This window comes from Daktulosphaira vitifoliae, unplaced genomic scaffold (genome assembly GCF_025091365.1).
Source record: "Daktulosphaira vitifoliae isolate Bord-2020 unplaced genomic scaffold, ASM2509136v1 Scaffold_3, whole genome shotgun sequence".
In the NCBI taxonomy this organism is placed as follows: Eukaryota; Metazoa; Arthropoda; class Insecta; order Hemiptera; family Phylloxeridae; genus Daktulosphaira; species Daktulosphaira vitifoliae.
In genome coordinates, this window is record NW_026099574.1 from 1,595,879 (window position 1) to 1,611,900 (window position 16,022).

Genomic DNA, 16,022 nt, shown 5'->3' on the forward strand with positions numbered 1-16,022 from the left:
AAATACGTCCCTGCGTGCACTAAAGGAAAACTAATACTATATGCTGATATTTATTTATACAGACTTCAAATTTATTAGTAACTTATCTTCATAGCAATTATAAACAATTCCCATCAAATTTTAAATGTCTTTAATGAAAATGTTTGATTATATATAACTATTTACATAATATGTATATTATAATACATGCGTGTGTTTCCATAAAACAAATAACCCATTGAAAAAAAAACGTTTTGTTATAACATTTACGGCGTATTATACTAGTCAAACATACTTTTTTTTAAACCCGTAGGTTAGTTAGAAACTCCTTTCTATTCTTCATGGTCATTAGCTATATTTTTAGTGCCTTATAACTTACAATTCTTGCATCTTTTTTGATCTGTCGGCTGTGAAAGGTCGACCAGAAGGTATTAGCTTCGATGCGAAGCTGAGAAGGTATTGGTTTTACTATGATGTGTTTTTTTTTTTTTTTTTGTGTCTGTTACCACTTTTTCTCAGCTCTCACCGAACGGATTTCGTTCTACGATACGTCAAAAGATCACAAATTGTATCTAGTCAAAGACATAACCCTTCAAAATTGAAAAAATTTCCCTCGTTCCCCGTAAATGGGGGAAAACTCCAAAAAAATTACAAATTTAAAAATCGCTAATTTTCGAAATTTTTTCAATTTTTTTTACTAAAACTGCCGTAACTTTTTCAAAAATCAACAAATCAACATCATTTTTTTTTAAACTAAAACCTTAGATATTTTCCTTTCATTTGATATAATTTTTTGTAAATTTGACCCTTTATCTGCCCACAGGGGGGGATTTAAAAAGACAACTTTTTCACAAAAAATTAACTTTTTCAACTTAACTTTTGAAAATGTTCCGGAAGGTCTGACACTTTTATATATATCTTAAATTAAAGCTAATGTAATATACTTTAATTTAAAAAAAAAAAATTTGACCTCTGGACTTGTCTTCATGGTGAAAATGGCTATCGAATGCTATTTTCGTGTGAAAATTCTCGATTTTATTTTTTATATTATATTTAACTTTATAATGCTATAACTTATTGAAAAGTGTATGGATCCACACAATTTTTTTTATGAGAAATAATATTTATATCCCTTTTTCATTCGATATACATTATCTTAATCAGGATATAAATGAAGAAATAGCAGATCATGTAGCTTTTGGAATAATCCACCAATTTTTTAAAATTAAACACTATTTAAGATTTGCATCGAAGCGTTTATTTTTGATAGTGATTTTAATCACTGTCAGATATTATTATACTTGATCCAACTATACCACGGCACCACTGTGCCCCGACCCCCCTGTGCTGGGTTTTTTTCTTTGATTATGTCCTAAAATATTGTGCTGTGCAGTATCTTTGGATATCTTTTTGAGAGTCCCATCATTTTTCTATTTTCTCCTCCTAATCAAGATGTGCGGCAGCACATCTCCTCTCATTATAGAGTCGGAAGGTGACCCGAACTTTAACGCTTATAACAGCGCGCCTGATCTGCGTGTATAGTGGCTACACTGGTCACTTAAAATAAATATAGTTTAAAAAAACTAAAAAAACACGCTTTTAAAGCACATCGAACTAAAAAGTAAAAAATAATTTTTAGAATAAGCTTAAAATAATTATGAACAAAAAATACTAGAATTATTGTGATAAATGCATCGGGTGCTCAATATACGAAAAATATGGCACAAAGCACCCACACTTTTATCACAACAATACTAGTATTTTTCGTTCATTATTGTTTTAATTTTTTTTTAAAATTATTTTTAACTTTTTAGTTCGATTTGCTTTAAAAGCATGTTTTTTTAGTTTTAGCTACGATGCGAAGCTGAGAAGGTTGTGTCTGTATACGCTCAATCTCAGCTCTCACTGAACCGATTTTGATGAAAAATATGTCAAAAGATCACAAATCGTATCTAGATGAAGACATTACCCTCAAAAATTGAAAAAAATTCCCTCGCTCCCCGTAAACGGAGGAAATCCCCCAAAAAATTACAAATTTAAAAATCGCTAATTTTCGAAATTTTTNCGTTCCCCGTAAATGGGGGAAACCTCCAAAAAAATTACAAATTTAAAAATCGCTAATTTTCGAAATTTTTTCAATTTTTTTTACTTAAAACTGCCATAACTTTTTCAAAAATGAATATATCAATATAATTCTTTTTTATATAGATGTGTAATATTATTACCTTTCGTTTGGTATATTTTTTTCATAAATTTAACCCATAACCTGCCCACAAGGGGGAATTTAAAATGACAACTTTTTCAAAAAAAATTAACTTTTTCAACTTAACTTTTGAAAATGTTCTTTTTGACTTTTGAAGGTCTGACACTTTTATATATATCTTAAATTAAAGCTAATGTAATGTTCTTTATTATGCAAAAAAAACATTTCGGACTTTATTTTATCTTCACGGTGAAAATGGCTACCAAATGCTATTTTTCTGTGAAAATTTTCGATTTTGTATTTTACATTTTTAACTTTATTATGCTATAACTTTTTGAAAAATGTATGGATCAGTACAATTTTTTCATGAAGAGTAGTTTTTATATACATCTTTCATTTGACATACTGTTTTTTTAAATCCGACCATTTCCCTATATACGAGGGGGGTTCAAATCTAAAAAATGCATGTAGAAAGTAGAACTTTTTCAACTTAAATTTTGAAAGTGTTCCGGAAAGTCTGACACTTTTATATATATCTTAAATTAAAGCTAATGTAATATACTTTATTATGCAGAAAAAAATTTTCGGACTTTATTTTATCTTCATGGTGAAAACAGACATCAAAGTTTATAAAAAAAATACGATTTTTGTAAAAAAATTCTTTTTTATATTTTTAACTTTATAATGCTATAACTTTTTGAAAGATGTATGGATCAATATAATTTTTTTTTTATAGATGCATGATGTCTTTATCTATCATTTGGTATATATTTTTTTTATATCTGACCCTTTTTTGCCCACAGGGGGGGATTTAAAATGACAACTTTTTCACAAAAAATTTACTTTTTCAACTTAAATTTTGAAAGTGTTCCGGAAAGTCTGACACTTTTATATATATCTTAAATTAAAGGTAATGTAATTTACTTTATTATGCGAAAAAAAAATTTCGTCCTTTATTTTATCTTCACGGTGAAAATGGCTACCAAATGCTATTATTGTGTGAAAATTCTCGATTTTATTTTTTACATTTTTAACTTTATAATGCTATGACATATTGAAAAGTGTATGGATCAACATTATTTTTTTATGAGAAATAATATTTCATTCTACATACTTTATCTTAATTAGGATATTATAAATGAACTAGCAGATCATGTAGCTTTTGGAATAGTCCACCAATTTTTTAAAATTAAACACTATCTAAAGATTTGCATCGAAGCGTTTTTTTTTTATAGTGATTTTAATTACTGTCAGATATCATTATACTTGATCCATCTATACCACGTCACCACTATGCCGCGACCCCCTTGTGCTGGTTTTTACTCTATTTGTGTGCGCTACTACTAGACTATAATATTCAAAATTTTTTGTTAACATGTTGCTATATAAATCATTTCTAAAAAAAATTAATGCTAGTTTCTCCTGAATTAATAATGGATTTTTACAATTATAATCAAATTTTATAGTACGCTATTGAGTAGATCTTTTTAACAACTTTGTTTTGATTTAAAGTTAAAGTAAATCATTAAAATTAATGAAGTTCTCAATATTTCAATTGTAGAATTTTTTCAAACAACAAAAGTTACTAGGAAATTAACACTATTACTCCTATTTAAGTTATCTATTACCATAAAAATGCAAAAAAATATTGAGCTTTTCTGATAAATTTACAATAAATAGTAATTATAAAACTTTCTGACTGCATATTGATCTTAACGATACAATTTTTTTAATTGTCATAAAATTTTCTATTTAATTATGTCAATGTCAAACTTACCAATTGAGCTAAAAGTTATGGTAAAATAAATTTTTTTTTTTTTTTATAAACATTTACAACAATCAACTTTAAACGATTAACAAAATTGGTTAAATATGTCATTTTCCTTATTTTTAACTTATTAATAATCAAATTAATATTAAATATTATATCAAATCAGTATTAATTTAAAACAATTTTTTTTGTTCTTAATTATTTTTTTTTATATGTAAAAACTATTTTTTAATAATATTAAAACTTAGAAGTTATAGAAAAAGTCTAATTGCACATTTTAAAACATCGCGAAAAGTTGATTTAGAATAGTATATTTTTGTTTCTGATGGAAGTTCCTTATAGTCCAGTGTATAAAACTTATAACTTTGTTAACTGTTATAACTTTATCAAAAATGACCAAATTAGTATATATTTTTTTTATTTAGATGTTGTCTTTATCTATCATTTGGTTTTTTTTTATAAATCTAACCCTTTACCTGCCCACAAGAGGGATTCAAAATATTAACTTTTTTTTTTTTAGTTAAAGTAAATCATTAAAATTAATTCAGTTCTGGATATTTCAATAGTAGAATCTTTTTAAATATCAAAAATTACTTAGAAATGATTACTATGATTTCTATTTAAGTGTTCTATTACGATAAAAATGCAAAAAATAATGAGTTTTTCTGATAAATTTACAATAAATAATAATTATAAAACTTTCTGACTGCATATTAATCTTAAAAATAACATTGTTTTAATTCTCATAAAATTTTCTATTTAATGATTCATTCTAGTCAACGAAGGAGTAATTTTGCAGAATAGCAGAAAAAATTCCCAACAAACTTTTTTTTTTTTTGTTTTAATTAGGCAATTGGTGGATTATTCCAAAAGCAACATCAACTCTTATTTCTTTAATTATATCCTGATTAGTAGTTCTTTGATTTTAAAATATAATATATGAATAAATACTAATTATAATTATTAAATTTAGTATGAAATTGATATTCAATAATTTAATATTGTAATTTAAACGGAGAAATGATAAAAATAATAAAGAAGTTGTATTTTGCTTTATTTTTACGTGTATAAAAATTTAAAGGGCTTAATACAATAATTATCAATAAAAACTGTTTGTTACTATAAATGAATGCACTGGACTTCAAGGAACTTTCATCAGAAACAAAAATATACTTTTCTAAATCAAAGTTTCGCGTTGTTTTCAAATCTGTAATTAAACTTTATCTATCAGTTCTAATTTTTTATATTATTACTAATTACATATAAAAAATAATTAAAAAAAAAAAAATTGTTTTCAAGTTATTACTGATTATTACTTGATTATTATGAGGCAATCAAGGGAAGGTCACGCTTTCGTGTCGCTCCCAGTGTAAGGGTCGGTTTCTGAGGTTCTCATTAACAGTTTTTTGAGATTTTGGTGTCAATCTACTCTAAAAAGTGCGCGTTCAGANAATTTTTGATAAAGATTTATGAAAGTTTATAGCAAAAAAAATTGAATATATTACCATAACTTTTAGCTCAATTACAAATTTAAAATTGACATCTAGGCCAGTCAACAAAGGAAAAATTTCTTAAAAAATTCCCAACCAAATTTTGTTTTATTAATAGTTGAATTAAAATATGTATAATGACATACTAATAGTCTTCATTGATTGAAATTGAGCTTTTTTTTACAGCCTCGCCAAAGTTCAAAAATATGAGCTATTTTAATTTTCTCAAAAAATATTTAACTTACAAAAAAAAGTTTCGTACAAAAGTTGTTTAAAAAACAATTATAAACAAACAAATTATTTTATAGTTTTTCATTTAAACAAATATTTTTCGAGTTACATTACATTTACATTTACTATCTCCCACATCTTCTACGCTCATATCAGCTGTCCTCGAATTGCATTCAATAGCATCTCTCCATCTCTTTTTTGGTCTTCCTCTATCTCATCTTCCTTCAACATTCATTTCTATAACTGTTCTTACAGCTTCCGATTCTTCTCTCCTCATAGCATGACTAAACAATCTAAGTCTATTTTCTGTCATCTTATCCACGATTGATTAACCCAACTTCCTCTTATATGCTCGTTCCTTATCCTATCTTCTCTAGTCACTCCACTCATCCAACTAAGCATTCTCATCTCTGCTACACTTATTCTCTGCTCTACTTTCTTATAAACCGCCCAACACTATGAACAATACATTATAGCTGGCCTCACAATTTCATACTGAATTTGAAAACTATAATTATTCTTTATTCATATATTATATTTTAAAATCAAAGTACTACTAATCAGAATATAATTAAAGAAATAAGAGTTGATGTTGCTTTTGGAATAATCCACCAATTTCTCTAAATGAAACACTATCTACAGATTTGCTTCGAAGCGTTTCTTATGATAGTGATTTTAATCACTGTCAGATATCATAATACTTGATCCAACTATGCCACGTCACCACTGTGCCTCGACCCCACTGTGCTACCGTTTTTTAAACTATATTTATTCACAGTAATACTAGTATTTTTCGTTCATTATTGTTTTAAGCTTATTTTAAAAATGATTTTTAACTTTTTAGTTCGATAAGCTTTAAAAGCATGTTTTTCAGTTTTTTTAAACTATATTTATTAACTTGATGGTCTTTCATAATTGTTCTATACAATGTATTGTTGTTAAATTCATTGAAACTTAGAAATAAAGTTTACTGCCAACAAGTTGGATAATAAAAAATTTCAGAGCAATTATCAAATAGGAATATTCAATTTTATATATGGCCACTATTAAATAATGTCACAAATGATGATTTTCAACAAACTATTAATTCAGACGGATTTTTGATGAAATATAAAATTAAAGTTATAGGTAAACAAAAAACCTATAATATCTAAAAAATTAAACAACTAGGAATCTATGTTTTTTAATATTTTAATAAAAGTATGTGTATAATTGTATCAATTTTTATTATTTAAAAATTAAAATTAAAAAAAACATTTGGAGGCTAAATTAAGGATAGATATACTTTTTTTAAGAGGCAAAATTAATTGTTGAAATTTATTTTTTTTAATAAAATGTTAATAATTTAGAACAACTTTTTAAGTGTTTGATAAACAGTAATCAATAATGAACATGCTGCATTAAATTTTTACACAACTAAATATTGTTACCTAGTTAGTTCATTGTTATTATTTTATAATTTTACTTAAATCATAAGTAGTATATAATGTTAAATTAATAATTTTAATTGGCTATCTTTAATATTACTTAATATATTTTTAAAAAATTGAGATGAAATCTTCAAAAATTTTATCTTATTGATATTTATTTAAATTAGCTGTGGATTCTACATTGGATTTAATATATAATTTAAACTAATTATAAAGTACAATTTATTTAATTTGTAATATCATTATCTACATCTTACTTTTGAAAAACGATATAAATGAAATATTTATTTAAATACTTTTTCAAATTTTTTATTGTTATATGCTTATTTTTTTTAATTTCTGGTTACTCTTATAGTAGTCATTAACAAAATAAAACTATAATCATGCATACTATAGTATTTATAGTAATCTTCTGATATCATCAAAAAAATGTATATGTATTTTTGATTTAAATTAAATTATTCAAGATTATCTAAAAAGGAGGATTTTACTTGAATGTGTAATAAGTTTTACAATTATAATTTTTTTTCTTATCCTATAAATACTAGTTTTATTATTTCCCTTAATATTTTGAATAGTATATTACTTGAATCTCAAAAATTGGTATAGACGTGTCTGCACCATTATAGTATGATTTTCTTTTAACGTTCTCTATTTTTGAATTAAACAACTATTACTGTATATTATCAATAAATTTATTGTGAAAAGCAGTGGCGCGAAGATAAAAAATGAAGTTATGTATTGCTTACATGAGAATAATTGATTTTTTCAATTTTATTTTATAATGATATCATTTATCTATATAAATTAAATTCTAAAAATGTATTACCCTAAATACTGAAGATTACAACGATTACTTACAATAAAATTTTGTTATTTAAAAATATTAATTAACAATAAATATTAGAATTATTGTGAAACGACTATTTATAAACCGTATTATGGAAGAAATATTAAAATATTAAAATCTAAAAAAATAAAAATAATACATATCATCAAATACATTTAATCTGTTTGAAATTGTTGATTAAATCATTTTTTATCATAAATTAATTAACTCACATGAACGTTTGAATATTTACAGTCATTTTTACTGGATTAGTTAACAATAATAAAAACTCTATTGTGTTAAAATTAATTTAATTAATTATTTCACAATTATAAATATAAGTACTAAAAACTATAAAATAATACAATTTTTTTATTAACTATAACTCAATTTTCACTAGTCATTTTTTTTATTTATAACTGTTGTTAAGTTTCGGTCTTCTCTCGTTATGTTTTCATCATCCCAACCCCAAATTCCATCACCATTAGTATGAGAACCATCTCCAGTTCTACATGCTCTCTTTAAAATCATTTTGCTAGGAACAGTTTTCATATCATATGCCCATCCAATGAGACCAAAAAAGTCTATAAAAGCTGTTGTCATATTTGTTCTGTAATTTCCCAGCTCAGCAGCTTTATAATCCCAAGGAAATGTATGATGATAATTATGCCAACCTTCACCTAATGCTCCAATTGACACAGATAAGTTTTCAGAAGGCTTGATAGAACTATTAGATAAAAGATATATTTTTAAAAGATAATAAAAAATAAAAAATAAAACTTACGCATCATAAGGTCTATTTCCCCAAATATGAGCAGCACTATTAACTAGCCATGTCATATTAAGAGTGAATACATAGCGTAACATAGTAGGAACAAAAAATGCATTAATCCATGTCTCATTCCACAAGTACACTGGAATAGCAGTCGGGATATAAAAACACATCAATAATAAAATTGGAATATAAAACCTAAAACAAAATACTAATTTAATTAAAACCATTGAAATTGCAACATATTATAGATAATACTAAGGTAGATCAAAGAATGTCCTTCATCAAAATTTTAATGAAAACTCTTAACTTTATTATTATATACATTGAAAATATAAAAATTAACTAAATCAAAACATTTTGATGGGAACTTTTGACCATTGTTTTTATTTGACGAAATCGTTAGACTTGAGATTTGGTTTTTAAGTATTCCATTATATATTCAAATTAAATTGAATGTAAATTTTACTAATATTTTAAAAGTGTGCCCACTTATAATATACATAAATATTATTCAAATGGCAAAAGAAAATTATTTTTAATAATTTTAAGCTTACTTGAGATTAATCCACGCGATCAATTTTTGACTCAAAATTTTTTAACTAAAAAATTTGTACTCTATAGTAAAAATTAAACTATTTTGATATACTAATAATAATATTTTACCAAAAATTGAATAACAGAGGTCGTTTTGTGTTTTTCAGGGTATTTGGTTAAAATACTAAAAACAAGTTGAGTGACCAATAAAACTTTTTTAAAAATCTCAAATCTTCATGAAATTTCTATTTCAATGTATATGATATAGTTAAAATAATTTTTATTAACATTTCGATGATCGACTCTTTTCGATCCACCCTAACAAATATTCAATGAATACTTGTTAATTTATATGTGTATTACAGGGGCTTAGTTATAAGAGACTACAGGTTTCAAAATTAAAAATTTTATTTTTAACTGGTAATTTTGTGATGCAGCAAGTTTTATCGTTCACATTTCCTGTGTTTCCTAAGATTCTTAAAAAATGCCCCTGAATAATTTAATTACAATAATTCATTTTACATTTTCTGAAACATAACAATAGGATCTTTCTGCAAATCGCTCATATCTATTATTTTGCACTTTTCGTAATAATCTGGGTGCCTTTTTACAACTAACCAACCAACATGTGAAAAAAAGAAACCTCTTTTAGCATTATGAGGATCAGAGTTTGTATCTGTGTATTTATGATGTATTCGGTGATCCATGCACCATTCATAAATATGATTCTATAAATAAAAAAACTTAAATTTTGTAACTAAACGTTGTTAATGGATTTCGAATACATACTTCAAAAGCCATAGTACTCATCAACATTAATAATACTCGTAGCGGCCATTTAGCTTTATACGATTTATGGGACCACAAACGATGTAAGCCAGCTGTTACTCCTATGCCTGACATAGACCAAAAAAGTATTCCTGTTAAACACATTTTATTTAAATTTTGTTAAAATCAAACACTCTATTCAATAAAAAAATAATTATAAAAAAATTTCAAACTATACTATAATAAACACCATACAAATATTGCTTAATTAATTTTTAATAATTTTTAACTTGTGAATAATATTAGGAAATCAATCAAAGAGAAATGTTCCTCAGCCATAATGAGGTTGCATCGATCTACTTTAGTCAATGTAAAAATCCTGTTAAATTATTGTAAGGTACACCCAAAGAAAAACCTCAATCAAAATTGAAAGAGAAATTTTATCAAGGGTTTATGATAATGTTTTATTAATACGAACAAAATAACTATTCTTATAAATAATTATTGTTCAAGACAAGAAAAAAAAATATCATATTGATAAATATATCATTGATTCAATAGTAATGATATATTTATCAAATTGAACAATGAATTTATTATATAGATCGAGGTTTTTCTCTGGGTGTAGAGCCGACCCCGAATAGTTGAAATAGACGCTAAGAAAATGGTGATGAATAGAAGATGACATTTTTAATAAGTACTAAAACTTTAAAGTTTTTTAAAAATGTAACTATAAAAATCAAATGCATGTATTCATGAAATACAAAATTTATAAAAATACATTTATATTTAAAAATGTTTACATAATTATAATTTCTTTTTAGAAGTATATGTTGAAACTTACCTAATAATGTTGTCAGTATTTTAGCTGATGTAAATACAAGGAAAATCCCATATAAAGCACATAAATGGCTTATAACAAAAAATAATACAAAAGACCATATTATGTCAACTTTAACAGTGTCAGATGAATTTTCAATTTTCTGCTTTTCTTCTTTCTTTATATGCAAATCATTTCCAGACTAAAATTTAGAAATAAAGTAATAAACTTGATTCCTATTTATTAGTCTTGGCTTAATTTAACTCTAGACTAATTCTGAGGCTTATATCTTAAAGCTGAATAGTCACAAAAACGTGTTTTTAGATTTTCTATAATTTTTAAAGAAAAGAATGGTTCTATCTTGTAAAAAGAATAAAGAATAACATATATTATTTTTTTCAGGGTGGCTAAATATCGTAAGACGGCCGGCCCTATTTATAATCGGCGGTACAAGAGAAGGTTACCTCATTTGAAAACTATTATTGAATACCACCTGATAAATGAAGTTCCATAAAAAATAAATTGTTTAAAGAAAATGCAAATTCTTTAATTATAAGATATCTTGTATAAATAATCGAAGTTTTTAAATTTTTTGTGGCTTAAAACTTTAAAGTCACATGATAAAATTACAATAAAAACATTAATATTAATACACTGACCGTATTTTTTTACAAGTAAAACCAAAGATCAAAAAAATATTTCTAATTATTAATAAAATTATTCAACATTATTGTCTTAGAAAACTTGTAACATTATATAATCATATTTACGTCTATGTTTTGAACGATTTTTGGCATATCCATGATTCCGCAAACCATGACTGCTCTTGGAAAAATTTAATGTAACTGACAGTCATCCACCAAATTATAAATGGTTATATACGATCTAAATGATTTCAAATAATTGCTTTAGTTGGTTCAAAGGTATTAACGTTCGTATACATTTGCATAAAAAGAAATTTTTGATAAGAAGCACAACGGCCAGTACATGCACGTTTGGTGAGTCACCTGAGTCATTATAACGGTACAGAGGTTCATATTTCTTTTTCATCATCTGAGACCATCAGAAGTAGTACTAAAAATGGTACTACTTCGTTGCTACTAGCCGTTTTGAAGAGGTATGTAAGCAATTGACTAGTCTCCCCACTTGATCCTTTTTATTTCTATTACTATAGGCTTTTTTATACTTTACTAGAGTATCATAGCTTTAACTGTGTAACTTTAATTTTAAATACACGTAACTATGCTTTTATAATTATTTAAATTTACAGTGGCATTAGAAATATATTTTACACTTGAGAAATCTCATAAATAAAAAAAATCTCTTTTGTGCAGACCCAGATGAAAAATATTTGTGTCCGAACGTAGCCAAAAGTTTTATAATCGCAATAGAGCAAAGTGTGCAGTTATTGACACTTTAAGAAAATTATCTATATTTTAATAAGTGTATTTATTTATATACATAAATTTAATTTTTCTTACAATATAAGGTGTTCAATAAGTAAGTAAATAGGCAAATTTTTACAAACAATGAGAACAATAGAAACCAGTTTCCTTACTTTTTAAACACTCTATATATTATAAGTCAACAATTTTATTAGAATTAGAATTATAGTTTAAGAATTTCAAAGTTCAATACTTTTTTTTTTAATAATACATTTGTTTATTATATTCAGTTATTGTTCCTTTTTTAATTGACCCCCTTTTTAAAATTGATTATAGTAACTTTTAAAGTTATTAAAAATTCTTAAAAAAAAAATTAACTTATTAAAATTAAAAATTAATACACCTCTTTGTATTGATGAAATAGTTAAAATTGAGCCAATCACTTTTTTATTATTTAGTAATAAGGATTCATTTTAGTACAGGAGATGGAATTGGAAATTAAAGGCTACTTTGAGATTTTTTATAAATAAATTGATAATAAGCGGAGATTATTATTATTTTTTTATTGTTACAAATTTTTGATACATTGACATGTTTATTTATTGTGTATAACTTCTTCAACAACGTTGATCTACTCTGAAACAATTAGGCTATGTAAATATTGTATTTTTAAAATCCTGATAAAATTATCTAATAGTAGATTAATTATTTATAACTGAGGCTAAGAAAATAACCGTTTGTGTCGGCTCGAATATATGCATATTTAAACGTTGATTGATATACAAAAAAAAAAAACTTGTATGTGTCTCAGAAGTGTAACTATTATGATACACACTGGTTATGGACTTGTTTTGTTCATCTTTAACTACTTTAAAATTTAATATAATCTCCTAACGATTTAGCAGTATTGCCGTTCCAAACAAAAATTAATCTCATTCTTATTTGGACATTATTGATACTATTATATCATTGAACAAAAACTCTTATCTAACTTTTATGCAAATATTTAGAATGTCTGAAGTTCACAGTCAAAATTTATTGCAAAATCTATGCGTAGTAACATTAATTAATCAGTTATCAAAATAAAAACTGTTAAATCAATTGAAATCATTTAATGAAAATTCTCTACAGGTGTCTAGGTTTTTCTGAAGATGTATAAAATTATCGAAAATTTATTATAGTTCGTGAAAAATTGCGAAAATTACAAGAAAAACCTTACATGTTGATTTTAAACCAATAATCCATAAATGAAATTATGTAGACTTCTAGTTCATATTTAAGGTTTAATAATAGGGTTCACTCAGAAAACGTAAAATTTTTGTCGCATTTCAATTCTGTCGAAACGGCTTCATAGAAATGAAAATAAAACATCAAGAAGTCATCGAAAAAAAAAACAAAAATTTCATTAATTATTTGATTTGATTTGCAATAGACTTGCATACGTGAAAAAAATATAAAAATATAAAATATCAATAAATAAATGTCTTGAATTCTATAAATGTTTTTTAATAATATTTCTAGAAAACTTTCATTATGAAAATCTACGAACATTAAGTGCGAGTTCATAAAACATTCATTTAAATTTTAGCTTTAATTTAATTTTAATTTTATATAGATGCGTTTTTTTTTTGTCTGTTACCGCTCATTCTCAGCTCTCACTGGACTGATTTCTATCAACAAGACAGCAAAAGATCACACATTATATCTAATTAAATACAATACCATAAAAAATTGAAAAAATTTCCCTCGTTCCCCGTAAATAGGCAAAATTTCCAAAAAAAATTACAAACTAAAAAATCGGTAATTTTCGACATTCTTTCAATGTTTTTTATAGAAAACTGCCATAATTTTTTGAAAATTAATAAATAGAAACAATTTTTTTTATAGATACCTTAGGTATTTACCTATCATTTGATATATTTTTGTGAACAATTGACCCTGTATCTGCTTACAGAAAAGGTTTCAAAATGACAATTTTTCACTAAAAAAAATCATTATAAACACTAAAAGTTATTTAGAAATCTATTGCGATAAAAATGCAAAAAAAATATTGAGATTTTCTGATAAATTTCCAGTTATAAATTACAAGTTACAAATTTTAAACTTGAAAACAGTGCGGAAAGTTCATTTAAAAAGGTATATTTTTGATACCGATGAAAGTTCTTTGTTAACTAATGTATTCACAAGTAAAAATAAAATGTTTTTCATAAAGTATTGCATTAAAACCTTTAATTTTTATACGTGTTTATTATAGAAGTGACAAAATATACTACTTTATTATTTTTTATTATTTTTAAATAAAAAATACAATATTAAATTATGAAATATTAATTTCATACTACATTTAAATGCTATAATAAATATTTATTCATAAATTATACTTCTAAATCTAAAAACTACTAGTCACAATATAATTAAGGAAATAGGAGTTGATGTTGCTTTTGTAATTATGCACCAATTTCTTAGAATTAAACACTATCTACAGATTTGCACTGAAGCATTTTTTATGGCAGTTATTAAAATCACTGTCAGATATCATCTATACTTGTCCTAACTATACTATGCCGCTACTCCACTGTGATATGGTTTTTTTTAAATATTTATACTTACAAAAATATTAAAGAAATTTTTTCAATTTTAGAGAATAATGTCATCAACTAGACATAATTTGATTTCCCGATGTATTTAACGTCAAAACTCAAAGCTAAAATACTTTTCCACATTTTTTTCTTAATAAGTATGCATTATTATATAAATGTTTAATTTATTAACTTACTTAATGGAAAATGACAGTCACCAAATATATATTATTTTAATATACTATGGAGATGTATTGTAAAGGTATGTAAAACTATATGTGTATTGAAATACTAGGCAATATCAAGGTTATTTTTAATTTAAAAATTGTTATTTCTAAAATTAGATAAATCTAAAAATCATATATCCTCGTTCCAAGGTAAAAGTTTTTTTATCATAATTATTAAAAATTATTTTTGACTAGTCCTTTTTTTATATAGTTTAAGTTCGTATAATTTTTCGTGCATATTGTATTGCAATATATACAATATATAATCAGACCTTGAAATAATTTATTATTTCCAAGTTTTAAATTATTTAACCTTGGTCTATTAGTTTTAATTACCACGAAAATATTTAAAGGATTGCTATAAAATTAGAGAAATATTAATTTTTTTAGAATAACACTGGTCTGACACTTTTATATATATCTTAAATTAAAGCTAATATAATATACTTTATCATGAAAAAAAAAATTTCGGACTTTATTTTGTCTTCACGATGAAAATATCTACCGAATGCTATTATTGTGTGAAAATTCTCGATTTTATTTAATACATTTTTAACTTTATAATGCTATAACTTTTTGAAAAGTGTATGGATCAACACAATTTTTTTATGAGAAATAATAATTTTCAATAATCCCTTTTTCATTCGACATCTATTATCTTAATCAAGATATTAATAAGGAACTAGCAGATAATGTAGCTTTTGGAATAATACACCAATTTTTTAAAATTAAACACTATCTAAAGATTTGCATTGAAGCGTTTTTTTTAGCTTCGATGCGAAGCTGAGAAGGTATTAATTTTACCATGATGTGTTTATTTTTTTTTTTTTGTGTCTGTCACTACTTTTTCTCAGCTCTCACTGGACCGATTTCTTTTAACAATACGTCAAAAGATCACAAATTGTATCTAGTTGAAGACATTACCCTTAAAAATTTAAAAATTTTCCCTCGTTCCCCGCAAATGGGGGAAATATCCAAAAAAATTACAAATTTAAAAATCG

At 24.8% G+C, this 16,022-nt stretch overlaps 2 protein-coding genes across 2 annotated transcripts in view; both read right to left on the minus strand.

Moving 5' to 3' along the window:
- Positions 1 to 8,227: 8,227 nt before the first annotated feature.
- LOC126900926 (acyl-CoA Delta-9 desaturase-like) lies at positions 8,228 to 11,633 on the minus strand. Its single transcript, XM_050676962.1, has 6 exons — positions 11,601 to 11,633; positions 10,855 to 11,032; positions 10,032 to 10,162; positions 9,765 to 9,970; positions 8,718 to 8,903; positions 8,228 to 8,660 (listed from the first exon to the last, which is right to left on the minus strand). Exons 1-6 carry the CDS (start codon positions 11,631 to 11,633, stop codon positions 8,330 to 8,332), a joined length of 1,065 nt encoding a protein of 354 aa, XP_050532919.1. The 3' UTR covers positions 8,228 to 8,329.
- LOC126900193 (SET domain-containing protein SmydA-8-like) overlaps positions 10,892 to 16,022 on the minus strand; it is a 27,822-nt gene continuing 22,691 nt past the window's right edge. Inside the window, exons 7-8 of the transcript XR_007702806.1 lie at positions 11,601 to 11,715; positions 10,892 to 11,032 (exon numbers count right to left, since the gene is read on the minus strand). The gene's annotated coding sequence lies outside the window, so the exon portion shown is untranslated. The remainder of the gene's footprint in view (positions 11,033 to 11,600; positions 11,716 to 16,022) is intronic.

Bases quoted from the DNA above. Each gene is read 5' to 3' on its own strand.
- LOC126900926 (XM_050676962.1), bottom strand. From the start codon at position 11,633: ATGGATATGCCAAAAATCGTTCAAAACATAGAC. The intron at 11,033-11,600 runs GTAAATATGATT...TCTAAATTTTAG, and splicing joins AAATCGTTCAAAACATAGAC to TCTGGAAATGATTTGCATAT. The intron at 8,904-9,764 runs GTAAAATGAATT...ATTTTGTTTTAG, and splicing joins ATTGTTATGTTTCAGAAAAT to GTTTTATATTCCAATTTTAT.